Source organism: Vombatus ursinus, unplaced genomic scaffold (assembly GCF_900497805.2).
Source record: "Vombatus ursinus unplaced genomic scaffold, bare-nosed wombat genome assembly UNPS02014826.1, whole genome shotgun sequence".
Taxonomy (NCBI): Eukaryota; Metazoa; Chordata; class Mammalia; order Diprotodontia; family Vombatidae; genus Vombatus; species Vombatus ursinus.
The window spans coordinates 11,458,857-11,473,592 of NW_020954604.1; the positions used below are offsets into that span (position 1 = coordinate 11,458,857).

The following is a 14,736-nucleotide window of genomic DNA, read 5'->3' on the forward strand; positions in this document are numbered from 1 at the left end:
TCTTGTGGAAGCAAATGTTGAAAACTAAAAATAAATAAATTTATTAATTAAAAAAAATAAATTCCATGATATATATAGAATAAAACCTGGTTAAATAGAACCAACAAATCAAAATGAATAATAACCAGATTTTCCTCCCTACAATATGCTCTGAGAAATTGAGACATTTACAAAAAAATGCCTACAGCAATTATTCACTAGGTACTAACTGTGCATAGTAGCTTTATGCTGGTCTAACCTACCTTTCCCATGCTCAACAGACACTACACCCTGGCCTCTTCTACATACCTGACACTCTAGTCAAACTTTAATTACATACTATCCTTTGACAACATCTCTTGTTTTACAGACTTCATGCATTTGTTTATGCTATTCCTTATTCCAGAAGATCCTCACCCTCATCCCTGACAGGTGAAATCTTCCCAATTGTTCATAGCTCAGCTCTAATTCTACCTTCTCCACAAAACCTTATCTTCCTGTTCAGAAATGATCTTAAAAGAATCTTGGAACTACAGTTAGAAGGGACCTCAAAGGTTTTCTAGTTCAACTGTTATTAAAAGTACTGCTCGCAGATACAATGTCACCCCTAAATGGCCATCCAGATTCTCTCTAAGAACTCCAAGGGTAAGGAATTCAGCTTATCCAAGGAATCCAGGGCTTGGGAATAGGCTTAAATAACAAGTGCAATGGCATTGATAGTCCACATATACATAGCAATTTATATGTGTTATCTCATTTGATATCATGTAGTTCCTCATACAAAACAGAAATCTTACTCCTGTTAACTCTTTCCCACTGCCCCTCATTTCACCCTCTGGGGTCTCAAGCAAAACCATTTTGACCCTTCTTCTACAGAAAGAGAGCAATCATGTTTCCCTCTAAATCTTCCCTTCCCCACACTAAAATGAAAACCAAACAGCCTCGGCTCCTTCAAACAATACTCAAAAAGACATGAATTTGAAGCCCTACCCAGCTGCCCTCCTTTGGTAGCTGTGCAGTTTACCAATGTCCTTAAACGTGTGCCCAAGACCGAATCTAAAACTACAGATTTAGTCTGAGCAGAGTAAAGTACAGAGGGATCTACTCATCCTCCCTCCGGACATCAGCCTTCCTCAGTATATATATTCCTTTGTACTTCTCTTACCACGTCAATAAACCAGCAGGCATTTATTGTTTATATACCAGACTTGTGGCAAGCAGCACTGGGGATACAGAGAGGCAAAAGATAGCCCCTTCCCTCAAGAAGCTCACAGTCTAAAGGGGGAGACCACATGAAATAATGACATACAAAAAGAGATATAGACAGGCCAAATTGGGAGATAATTTCAGAGGTTACTGAGTGATGGTAGGAGAAGGAAAGCTTCCTACCATGACCAGTGAGTCAAAGTGCCATTAGTCTTGTAAAGGGGTGGCTAGGGAGTTTGTGTCATTAAAAGGGAACTGGGTCTCAGTGAAGGCAAGAAGATGGAAGGAGTGAGAAAGGAAAAGGTTTAAGATGAAAGCATATCTGTAAACCACAGACAGGTAGGTGGTGTAGTAGATAAGAGTGCTGGACTTTGAGTCAGGAAGATCTGAGTTCAAATCTACCTTCAGCCACTTTCTTAACTGTGCACTCTGGGCAAGTCACTTAAATTCTGACTGCCTCAGTTTTCCCATTTATAAAATGGGGATAACAGGGTGGTTGTGAGGATAAATTAGATATTTGTAAAGTGTTTTGCAAACCTTAAAATGTTATATAAATGCTATTATTTTATTACCCATGGGTCATGCATTTCAGAGGGCATAGTGGTAGAGATGAGTAGCCTTAGAGTGGGAAATGAGGTGAGGGAAGATTCAGTTGAGAAAGATGGAAATAAGTGAGGAGGATGGGAATAAAAAAAAACTCCATCATTGGGATGGGGATGATGGAAAGGAATAGGAGTATTTCAATCACTGAGGATTGAGTTAAAGTAGGGGTTATGACATTTAAAAGGCTGGAGAGAAAATTGCTGGGTAATAATTTTATTAATAATGCTAGCATATTAATAAAAGAGGTCAGTGGCACCGCTGAATGCCAAAGACAATCATGGTGGCAGGCTCACAGCTTATATGCCTTTGGAAAAGTGGGTGTTCCAGAAAATGGCAATCAACTTTTACTGGTTAACAATTAATGAGAGAATGAATATTACAATGAGAAGTTGTCTCACTCCAGTGAGGGGCTGAGAGAGTAACATTATGCCACTCTTGGACACCCAGACCACTCCCAGCTTTGGGCAATCTAATCAAAGAATTTATCCCTACCCAAACCTGAGTGAACACAATAGGCTTCCCAACTTTAGATTAAATTCCTTGTAAGGTTGGGTGGAATCAGACCAAGATTGAGGAGAGTTAATTCAATCTCATTATCAGGAATGTTCTTCAAAAGACTGAACTTTGAAATAAGGACTACAGAAAAAGGGGAACTCTGGATCTCCCCAAATCATTGGTTACTAATAATCAGTTCTCTCAGGGTTGAGCCTAGGGATGGATGTTAGGCAGAGGGTCTGTAGCTAAAAAGGGGGAGGAGGAAAAGTATGAAGTGGTGGGACCCAGGGGATACAATGCATTTGTTTTACTTTATAATACTTTATGTCCATCTTTTACCTCCTAGCTAGAATGTAAGCACCATGAAGGCAGGGGTTATATTTTATCTATCTTTTTATCTTCCCCATCACCTGTGACAGTACATAATAGGTACTCAGTAAGATATGAGCTTTGCCTTCCTGGGCTTTATAGCCAATTTACTAAAAAACGAAACAAAACAAAACACCATTTATTAAATTAAAGCTTACCAGGCTCCAAGCAGTATGCTAATCATCAGATATTTAAAAAAAAAAAAGGCAAAACTAGTTCCAGCCCTCAAGGAGGTCACATTCTAATGAAGGAGATGTAACTAGGTAAATACAAGATATATACAGAGTAGATGGGAGGTAATCCCAGAGGGATATGTACTAGCAGATTTAAAGATAGGGAAAAGCCTGCTGCAAAGAGTCTCCTGAACTGAAACTTGAAGGAAAAAGTGAGAGGCAGAGATGAGGGAGGATGTTCCATGAATGGGGGGCAGGGGGAACCAGCCACAAGGAGTTAAGGGAATTATATGAGAAAAACCATAAGTCTAGAGTGAACATAGTTTTGGGGAGTCAAAGAAATGATCACCTTGGCTGATTGTGCTGGTGGAGAACAGTAGACAGGGTTAGATAGAGTGGGGCCAGATTTTCTATTTGGAGAGAAATTTGTTTTCTAATTTGTAGGTAAATGGGAAGTCACTGGAAAGTTTTGAACATGCATTAAATTATATAATTTATTGTTTGAGAAAAAGTACCTGGTTGGGTATGTAACCCAAGGAGGTCAGAGGTAGAAAGAAAGGTGTGGCAGTTTTCATGCTACCAAATAATTAGAAACAGAGTAGATAAGCATAGACGGGGGAATGGCTAAAGTTTTGTGTGTGTGTGTGTGTATGTGTGTGTGTGTGTGATACATCATTTATATGGGTATGTGTCAAAAGTTACAGAGGTGTTAAGGATGAAGGAAAAACTACTGAATTTGGAGGGAAAAAAAAGTCACCGGCAATTTTCCAGACTGTGGCTCATTAAAAGGAGAAAATGGGTAGGGAGGATGGAAGCAACCAGTTTTATAGAAATCCTCTTTTAAGTTTGATAGGGAAATAGAGGACAAAGGGAATCTGAATCTGGCAGCGCAGGTTATAAAAAAAGTATCGACTTTTTGAAGGCAAAAGGGAAGGAGCTTAGGAAAAGGGAGAAACTGAATATGCTGAAAAAGAAAAAGGTAAGTCAGAAAATGACGTGATCTAGGGACCTGATGGAAGTGTTTATTTTAGAAATGAGGGATACATTTTCCTCAAAAACTAGGAGGTTAAGAAGATGGGTATATAGATATGCTAAGATTTGTTAGGTAAAGTAGTTTATAACCAGTAGTCTTGAATTCAAGAAAATTAAAAGGGAAGATCATTTACTGAGTGGCTGGGGGCTGGAACTAGGGAATAGAGGGGAAATTTTAGAACAGCTACTGTTGGGGAGCTAGGTGGCACAGTAGGTACAGTACTGGGCCTGGAGTCAGGAAGACCTAAGTTCACATATGACCTCAGACACTTACTGACTGTGTGTGTGACCTTGAGCAAGTTATTTAGCCTCTGTTTGCCTCAGTTTCCCCAACTGTAAAAAGGGGACAATAACAGCACCTTCATTGCAAGGTTGTGAGGATCAAATGAGATTTTTTGCTCAACATGATACTTGGCACACATAGCAAACACTATATAAATGCTTACTTCTCCCAGCCCCAGAAAACAGATGTTCAGAATAATGATCATTTTTGCAAGATTCTTAATCATTGAAGGTTCAATTGTCTTGTGCAAATAAGCACTATGCTAAGACAGAAAACTGGACTAATATATTTTAGAAAGATTGTTAAAATGGGTTTTTTGTCACCCTTTCTTAACTAAAACATTGACCTAACTAGAATACCCCAGTCACTGAGCATTCCACTTAATGTTACAGTTTTATTGTAATATCATTCACTGAATTTCACTGTGTCTCCAATGAATGAGAGAAATGGGCTTAAATCACAACAATGAGTTTGATTAGACTAAAGGAAGAACTTAATACAGTAACAAGTTTCTGAGTTTCTCTAGAAAGCTTTAAAAGGATCAGTAACCATCCATCACAAATGGTAGTGTATTAAACCAAAAGACCTTTTCACCTGTGGGATCTCAATCCAGCCAGACTAATTCCAAAAGTTCACCAGAACACAGAACATAAGGAGGGCAGGGCACATTTTCATAGCACAATCCAACAGCAGAGTTTCTGCATCTAAATCCCTTTCCTCTGCGCACCTGACTGATCCTTCCTTGGTCTCCTCTGCTGGCCTATTGTCCACATCACATGCTCTAATGTGGGAATTCCCCACGATTCTATCCTGTGCCCTCTTTACTTCTCTCTGTAGATGCTCTCTTGCTGACCTGATCAGCTCCCATTGGAGTAATTTTCATCTCTGTGCAAATGATCACCATAGCTATATATCCAGCCCATTTCTCCAGTGCCCTTCAATCTTTGATCACCAGTTGCCTACTAGAGCTTTCAAACTGGATGTCCTGGAAATGACTTAAATTCAACATGCCTAAAACTCGACTTCTTATACTTCCCTTTAAGTCAGTACCTCCCCCAAATTTCTTTATTTCTGTCAAAGGCACCACTGTCCTTTCAGAATCTCAGGTTGGTAATATCAGCTTTAACACATACTGCTACACATACTGCTTACTCTCTCTCATCCCACACATGGTTGCCAAATCTTGTTTTTTCTATCTCCATATCATCTCTTGCAGCTGACCCCTTCTCATCATTTAGAAAGCTTAGTTCAGGCCCTCATCACTTCTATATTATTTTAGCAGCCTTCTACTTGGTCTCCCTGCCTCAAGTCTCTCTTCACTCCAGGCCATCCCATCCCTACACACTGCAGCCAAAGTATTTTTCCTTAAATATAGATCTGACCATGTGACTCTATACTCAACAAACTCCAGTAGCTTCTTACTACCTTGAGGATAAAAATCAAACTCCTATGATTAGCTTTTAACGCCCTACACAATATGTCTCCAGCCTATCTTTCCAGCCTCATTGCACATAGTCGTTCCCTACTGGGTACTCTGCAATCCAGCTAAGCCAGCCTCTTGTTCTTCACATATGACACTTCATCGACCACATCCGTGCCTTTCTAATGGTCTCCCCTGAAGCTTATAATATACTCTTTTCTTACCTCTAACTGAATTCCTTCTTTTCCTTTAAGATGCAACGTGGGCACTATCTTCTTCATGAAACCTTCCTGAGCTGCTGCAACTGCTAGTTCTTTCATTTCCAAATTACTTGATATTTAACTAGTTTATATACATTTGTATTTGCTAACTTTATTCTTATGCTGTATATATTTTTATCTGTACTCATTATCTTTCCCACTAGAAAATGTAAGCTCTCTGTGAGTAGGAATTATTTCACTTGTATACTTACATTCTCAGCACCTAAAAGAGTCCTTGGCACATAACAGGTACTTAATAAATAATTAATTGTATCACTGGGCCCCTGACTATCTTTTGGTTCTTGTACCCAGTACCTTCCTTGGTTTGACTCTTCAGTGGTTAGCCATAAAGATTGTCAAAAACTTCCTTTCTGCTCTTCCCATTTCTGCCCTAAAGACCTTAAGTCCAAAGCAATTTTAATTAAACACAAAAGAAAAACAAACAAAACACCCACAACTAATGTAAGCCTAAAAATATCATCTAAAAATCTGCGAATCAATAATCAAAGCTATATTCTAGTCACTGCACAGAGGTCAGGAGTCAAGCTGTCATTCACAACTTGGTTACCGATACCAGTTATCTCCTGCACCAGACAGTGACTCGTACCTGGCAAAAGGAGACCTGGGGCTGGGTCCCTACTCCTGGGGTGCTACTGAAGGTGCCAATACATTTGGATGAGGAAACTGGAAGACGATGAGACACACTGGCTGGCCCCGGAGTCCGGTTGGGCTGGGGTAGTTGGTCTCCATTAAAGTTTGTTGCTGATGTTGCCGACTGGACTGAGGGTCCAAGGTTAGGAAGGGCTGTGCTGGAGGAGCTGACGACTGTGAACCGACCAGGGGCAGAGACACTCGTGACAGCAGACTGTCCTGGGAAGCCTGGCCTTCCTTGAGAGACATTGCTCTGGCCAGGTGATAAATGTAACACGGTTGGCGATGCCTGCTGCAAGGGCATCTGTCCACCAACAATCTGAGAAGGTGTGTGATTGACTATCACTTGGTTACCAGATGCTGTAAATGTCTGCCCAGACACGAGCTGGACAGCAGTATTCTGGTTGTTTAGCATCTGCCCCGAATATGATGGGTTGGTCCTAAGCATATTAGAGGAACCCCTGTTCAACATGACATGCTCGGAAGCCACTTGACCAGACACCAGCTGAGAAGGCTGAGTCTGAAGAAGTTGCCCATTGATGGTCTGGACATGGTGTACTGAGTTTGAATTGACAGAAAGGCTTGTGGGAATGAGGAACTGACTTTGGGGTGCATGAGGCTGTGCCATGGGTGAGTGGATAACAATACTACCTCCCGTGCTGTTCACTGCTTGTGAGGCAACTGATTTTCTTGTGTTCTGTTGATTCACAATGTTCACAGACATATGTGGACCCACTACTGAGCCCTGGGGTGAGCTTGCAGGGGCAAAAGGAATCCCTTGTTGCACATGGTGCTGTTGAATTCCCAAATTGTTCACATTGTATGTGTTTTGCTGACCCATTTGAATAGGCTTTGGTTGGATATTAATTGGGACTTTATTTGAATTTGGTGCAAGGCCCCTCTGTATGATAATGTTATGTACGGGTAAAGATGTCTGAAAATTTGTGCTGTTAAATGGAACAGTTACAGGCTGTGCTACTGGACTTGAACTGGAGTTTCCAAACAACGAATTGCCATTAGGAGTCTGTCTATGAACCAGGAGTCCACTACTCATATTTGTAGATGCTTGCTGCCCACTGCCTTTCAGTATGATCTGAGATCCATCAAGGTTATTAATGGTCATCATGGAAGGCTGATTGCTAAATGAACCAATGAGTTGTATTTGACCAGAACCACTAATCTGACTGCTATTAGACAAATGCTGGCTGGGCACGCTGATCCCCACATGCTGCATGAAGCCATGCTGCACACCCACTGTATTGCTTGCAAACGATGCTCCAACAGGCACGTGAGTCACTCCTATAGGCTGCAGCGTCTGACCTGAGTAATTAGAAACATTAGAAGCCTGAGTAAAGGATGCTGATGAAGAAGGATGAAGCGGAGCTTGTGCAAACTGTTGGCTAGAACTTATACTGGCGTCCAAATAAGCCTCTTCTGCCAAAGTCTGTTCAGTGATATTGGCCTCCTGCAAGGACTTCTGGAGAATGTCAAAAGGTTGATCCTCACTGAGGTCAGGAAGAGGAGAGGATTCAAGCTCATCTTCAAGAAACTGAAGGCTACTTGAAAGTGGGAGTCCATCACTAGATCCTTCTCCAAGCTGGCTGCTCACACCTTTGAGGGATGACTTGGAATCAGCGTTCTGAAAGAACACAGACAAGGTTACATGCCACCTCTAACTCTTTAACACACTCACATCTTCAACATTTTAATTACAAATCTCTAAATTATAAATCTTTAATTACAAAAAACATGGAAAAACAGCCATATTTTGCTACTATACCAAAGTATTGGCCATAATTTATGTACATTATAGAAAATCTTTTGGAGGTAATAGTCAAACCAAATACTGGGAGTTAAAGAACTGTTTATTCTATTAGAATAGCTACACAAAAAACATTTTAAAATCTATCTTACTAATCCATGTATATGAATGAATAAAATAGCTGTACTATTTCACAAAGAACTTGAAAGGCTAAGTTGTTGATTTTTAAAATTCTGCTGTTTTGTTTCTATGGTAATGGTATCTAAAATGTAGCATTCAAATTTTTTTTACTCCTTTCATTGACTGGTAAAATATAATAAGCTTTACATAGTATAAATTAACTCAGAGCTACTCATCTCCATTTTTTGAGGCAGAAGCACAAAGTAGTTGTTCAAGGCTGGCCCACTCCTGACTGTAGATGTGTACAATTGTCCAGAAGTCAGCCAAAAGTCCTCCCCAGTCCTAAGGACCATGGGAACCAAATCAGTTCTGGGAGCTCCCAGTAGTTGTTCTACAGGGGACCCAGCATGGGTCTTAGATCAAAGTAGACCTGCCACAAATAATGACCCAAGAGAACCCCAGAATGTCCAGTCTCCTAGACTTTCTAGACACAGGCCAAACTGGTAGCTCCCCAGGATCCCTGGTCATGGAAGAGTACACCTGTATCCCAGCCTACTCCAGGAAAGACTTGTTCAGATGGGAATCTGCTTCTGTCATAGTGAGTTAACGGTCATCTGGTTGCTAGAAAATGAGTAGTTTTTTGAGATTTTTCAAAAGCCACCTAAGTAGCCACTTTAGTATTCAAAAGTCAGAGAGTCACCATTAGCCATATATGCTATCTGACAAGGATATAAAAAATAGGAGACACTTTATGCTTTTACAGGGTGAAGCTTAATTGGAAACACATAAAAATGGTTTTAAAACACTTTTCAATGTTATATAATACACATATGATTTGTCAGGACACCCATGAATTACAAAATTAAGGCAAAGAATGACAGAAAAAACAAAGCTATGAAGTCAAGTGATATTTAAAATAGGTCTTTTGTTGACTCAAATGAAACATGGAAGAGATAAACAGGAAAGAGAGATCATAAGAGACTTATTAAGGTTGAACTGTTTATATTCCTGCAGGGAAAGATGATATTTGTAACTCATGAGTCCTTTGTCAGTATTAGGGTCGTGGGGGGAAAAAAATTATATGTATATATAGATAGATAGATAGAGGGCACAGGGTGAGTTGAAGATGAAGGGTTGATATCTGGAAAATAAAATTAAGGGGTGAGAGAGGATTATACTGGGAGAAGGAGAAAGGGAGAAGTAGAACGGGGTAAAATATCTCACATGAAACAGACAAGAAAAGGCTTTTACAGTGGAGGGGAAAAGGGGGAAGGTGAGAGGGAATGAGTGAATCTTATTCTCATAGGATTTGGCTTAAGGAGGGAATAACATACACAATGGGGTATGGGAATCTATCTTACCCTACAGGAAAATAAGGGGGGAAGGGACAAGAGAGCAGAGGGTTAGAGGGGAAGGCAGATTGGGGGAGGGGATAATCAAAAGCAAACACTTCTGAGGAGGGATAGGGTCAAAAGAGAGAATAGAATAAATGGGGGGTAGGATAGGATGAAGGGAAATATACTTAGTTTTTCACAACAGGGCTATTATGGAAGTGTTTTGCATGACTACACATCTATAACTTGTACCAAGAAGCTTGACTTTTCAGTGAGGGTGGGTGGGGAGGGAGGAAGGGAGAAAATTTGTAACCCAAAGTTTTAAAAACACATGTTAAAAATAAAAAAAAAACACTTTAAAAAAATAGGTCTTTGTTTTTTAAAGCAGTAGAAAGACAGAGAGTCTATTTAGCAAAGGTTGCACCCTTTTGCAGCCCTAAACCAGTAAGGCTAAGGTAGTAAAGAGGTGAATGCTAGATGATGTCAAGAATCAGGAAGGGGAAAAAAGAGAGAGCTGGGACTGACTGAGTTGTAAAGAGGGGAGTTAAAATACTGTCCAGTCATCATAGAATGGAACTGATGTAGTTAGAGGTCAGGTGACCCTCACTATCTTAGGACTTAGTAGAAAAATCCAGGTGAATGAGACATGAGGCCAAGATTCAAGATTTCATTTGAGATCATCAAAGCTGAAATCCACAGGTTCAATAAGGAAGAATTACACAGGTGATTAACCCAGTTTGGCCAGTATAATAAGATTGGAAATATAAACCTATGATATGAAAACTCAAAACCATTTTTCACACTGGTATTTCATTTGTCCCTTGTACAGAAGACATTCAGTAAATATTTCTTCATGAATGAATCAGTGGATTCAGTATCTATGTGAGAGTGGCAAATGTTGTGACCCTTATATACTTAATGACTTTATATGAGATCTTTACTATATGAGATGTAACATGATGACACTGATCCCATAGGACACAGGCAAAATTCAATTTCATTCAACCTTATCACTGGGTGGCATGATCTGACAAACATTATATAATGAGCTATATAATCATAGTATACTACTGTAGTAATAATCTTAGAGATTAAGTAACTGAGACTCAGAAAGAGTCAGGGTAGCTGAGAAAATTAAGTAATTTAAGGTCTTAGAAAAATTAACTTGGAAATACTATTGGGATATGGAGATAACTAAGTAATTGTTTTATCTAAAACTGTTAAAATTCTATATTAAATGTACCCTTTCTGGTTTAAGATCTGTAATAAATTTTAATTAGTAATAAGAATAACATTTTAAAAAGTAATAAATCAAGTACAGCACTTTTTCAGTAATGAGAAAGTAGGCTCCATTAAGCCCTATTCCCTTTTGCTGATAAATGTGATGTTGACTTCTACAAAACACAGGTTTAGGCAGAGGCCTACAAGCTTAAAAGGCTTCAAGATATAATAGATAGCCTGAATCTCTCTCATTTAAGGATAACCTTAGCTAAATATGGAGAGGCTCATCACCAGAAGATTGGCTACCAGGTGATGAATTTTCTTTAGCCATAGCAACTCATGAAGAGGATTTATTAAGGTGTCAAGGACTTGTAGTTGTCATTGGTGGAAGGAGCATACAAATGGGAAGGGGGGGGAGAGACATGCAACCATTACAGGGCCTTGAAATATGGAAGTAAGATTTTAGAAATATTTCTTTATGACTTGCCAAGGTCACAATGTCGCCAAATCATTTGGGACAGACAAAATTGAAAACTTAGAAAGCTGACAAAAGAAATCTCATTCTAGACTATCTCATTTGGCTGTTAACAGTGGAAAATTTCTACACAGTTCAGTAACTTTTCTCTCCAAGAAACTTCACAAGGATTCAGAATCTCATTAAATAAAAGCAGGAAAAGCCTGATAACAGTGTTAACAGCAAGAGAGGAAACCTTAACTGACTTTGGCATGCATTGGGCATTCAAAAGCTGTTCATTTCTGTATACTTACGCTAGAGTTGGCGAAAATTGAATTTGAGTTGGCTGCAGAATACCCTGCATTAGTCAAGTCGTCAGTGCTCTGAAAAGGTACAGATTTAGCAAAATGATGGTTACTTTAAGTGAAATCATTAACAAAGTTTATGTGAGTTGAAGTTCTAAAATAATACATACAGATTTGCTACTAGGTCCATGTAGAAAATAGTTCAATGCCTGTGGGTCTCTAAAAAACAAAAAAGGGGAGAAAAAGAGGAAAAAAATGACATAAAACAATGAATCACCTATCTTTCAAGATTAACTTTTACTAAGAAAAAGAAAACTTTATTTTTAGTAAGACATTCTTCCCACTGATGCTTCTTTATATCTTTATGTGTCTTATATTCTGTCTTTAATTTCATAGCACTAAATACATTTTTTTTTTTTTGCCGATACCTGGTTCCTCTTTTAAGGCAGTAAATGAGTGATCATCAGGAGTATTTAATATTTAAAGTATCTAGTATGTTGTAACCCACACACTAGATCTTGTTAATGTAGTTGATCTTACACAGCTAGCTGTGTTTTGCTAATTTCTGAATAGGAAGCTTACCCAATAAGATCAAGGAGACACGAGTCATCATCATCATCCATGACAACTACAACGAAAAGGAAAGTGCTGATGTTTCATCAAAATCAAATTAAAGACAACAGTATCAATGTAGTTTTAACATGTAAAATATACTTTCCTAAAACTGTACCACTCATATGAGATTTTTACCCATCTAATAAGGTTGGGAATATTTAAGTAAGATTTTAATCCTCTGATTCTATAATAATTGTCATAGAAAATGTTTTATTTAAATCATTCTTATTACTTGAGATAAATAGTTTATTTATTATATAAGGGGTCACATACAGTAATAAAGGGTGCAAGATAAATGAAAGAGAGTTGGAGATGGTCCACTCCCTGGTGAAGACAGTGGAGTCAAAGAACAAACTCAAAACTCAGAGGCTGGTAAGCCTAAACTGTAAACTTTCCTATAACGAGCCCTGACAGAAGACAATCTCTTAACTTTCATTTTAGAAAAGTCTTACGGATACATATAGCTCTTTCATCTTGGAACAGGGCATTTTTGCACACTCTGAATAGTGACCCTTTTCCTTACTTAAGGAAAACAGAGAATAATAGCTCATCCTCACCATATTCTGAGAGATTTCAAAGAACAAGACCATAGATATCCCCAAACCCGAAGCAGCTACAGGAAGCTCGGTCCCACATTTTGATCATCTGTCCCTCACAACAGTGTTGCCAAGTCTTCAATTCCATCCAATCCATGCTCTAGGACATAAATCCTGATATTGGGTATGCATGAATGCACAGGGGAAAAAAAATCTCTGGAAAGATAGTCACCACCACCTCCCTTAAATATTTAAAGCATAAACTAAAAGTCACCTGCCAAGACTAAATGATCAAATTATTGTGCTTTAGCCAAAATGATGAAAACTATGTAAATTTAAAATCCCACCCAAGCCCCCTCTCCCCAGTCTCAGGTCCTGTAAACTTACACTAACACTTGCACACGTGGCAACAGTGCTCTGTACCCATTTCAAGCAGTGCATGGAATAATTTACATCACAGAATACCAGACGCAAGGGTTCTGCGGCAGTTGGAAAGGGCAGTTGTGAATGGCAGTTAGGCAGGAGTGAAATGCTGAGGAGGTGTCCCAAGGCAGAAGGGAGAACTGATTCAGAATGCACTTTTTTTTTCTTAAAAACAAACAACAATTTCCCACCAGCTAAACCTCTTCCCTAACTCCCCACGTCATCTCTTTCTAGTAGAGAAGAGGCACAGAAGTCACCACTCATTCCTGCACAAGGACCACAGAGCATCCCCCAAGGACAGCCCTTGAAGGGGGTAAGTATCTCTCTGGGGGCTCCTTTCTGCCCTTAGGTAGGTAGTTAATTCTGCTACTGAGGGATCCAAGGTTGGAAATGTGAGCTTGGTGTTCTTCTCTCCAGGCACACAGATAGGAGGCTGGAGACAGTGAGGGGAAATCATGAAAAGGAATACCTGCTATTAGGAGTGAAGACCCTGAGCCCAGCAGGAAGGTTAAGGCAGAGACTGTTTACAGGTTCAGACATGGCCCCCTTTGTGGTGATGCACATGACAGATTTTGAAGGGCAAGGATGGGAAAAGGAAAAAACCAAACTCTGTGACCTCAACTATTAGGCAGAGATATTTTTGAGTCAATTTCCTATATAGTCAGAAATATTTTTGAGTGCGGCCTACCTTAGAATCCTGCTAATCTTATTCCTGAATAGGACCCCATTTTAAAGATATGCGTGCTAGAGATTATACAGGTTTGGATATACCACTGGATAATAATGCCTCCCAACCCATCACAGGTACACATAAAAAGAGAAAGTCAATTCTGACATAGCTCAGTTAGCAAATAAGATGTGATCCTATCTCATAGTGTACCTCTACCACTTCTAAGAATTTAAATGGCAGGCCAGTATAGCAGGAAAGAGAAATGGATATAGAGTCAGAAGACTTGGTTTCAATTTCCTGGCTCTACGACTTAAGACTTCACAGTGAAGAGGAAAACCCAAGACTCTACATCCCATGAAACAAAAGTGAAAAGTGAGATTCTTTCAAGGGGGGAAAACAGGGTTCATCCTGGCAAGCCACTTCACCTATGTGGCCCCAGTTTCTTCATCTGTAAATAAAGGGGCTGGACTACATGGCCTCAGGTTCCTGCCAACTTGATCTTAAATGAAGTCACTTAACTTTTTAAAGCCTACTGCCTTATCTATAAAATGAAGGGGTTAAACATGATAACTTTTAGGTTCCCACTAAGCTCTAAACTAGATTTCCCTGTATTTAATGTTTAATTTTAAATATCACTTGCCCAACTAGCAACCTCAGTATGCAAATTTATTAAGAAAAATTACACCAATACAGACTATTCTAAAACAGTTTTGTAAAACCCACTTCCCCTTGTGCCTGCCTCACTTCTTACCCCTATCTAGTTAAACCAAAGTGGTGAGAATGCTGTAAAGGCCAAATGATTTAACCTCTAGCAAACTGGGGAAC

The 14,736-nt window shown here is 39.4% G+C and overlaps 1 protein-coding gene across 3 annotated transcripts in view; it reads right to left on the reverse strand.

Moving 5' to 3' along the window:
• Positions 1 to 14,736, reverse strand: part of BICRAL (BRD4 interacting chromatin remodeling complex associated protein like) — a 102,399-nt gene that overhangs the window by 21,441 nt on the left and 66,222 nt on the right. For all 3 annotated transcript variants that reach the window (XM_027838407.1, XM_027838405.1, XM_027838406.1), the window contains exons 2-5: positions 12,250 to 12,295; positions 11,838 to 11,886; positions 11,677 to 11,745; positions 6,428 to 8,110 (exon numbers count right to left, since the gene is read on the reverse strand). In XM_027838407.1, coding sequence (XP_027694208.1) covers positions 6,428 to 8,110; positions 11,677 to 11,745; positions 11,838 to 11,886; positions 12,250 to 12,290 — 1,842 coding nt within the window. In that variant the 5' untranslated portion in view covers positions 12,291 to 12,295. The remainder of the gene's footprint in view (positions 1 to 6,427; positions 8,111 to 11,676; positions 11,746 to 11,837; positions 11,887 to 12,249; positions 12,296 to 14,736) is intronic.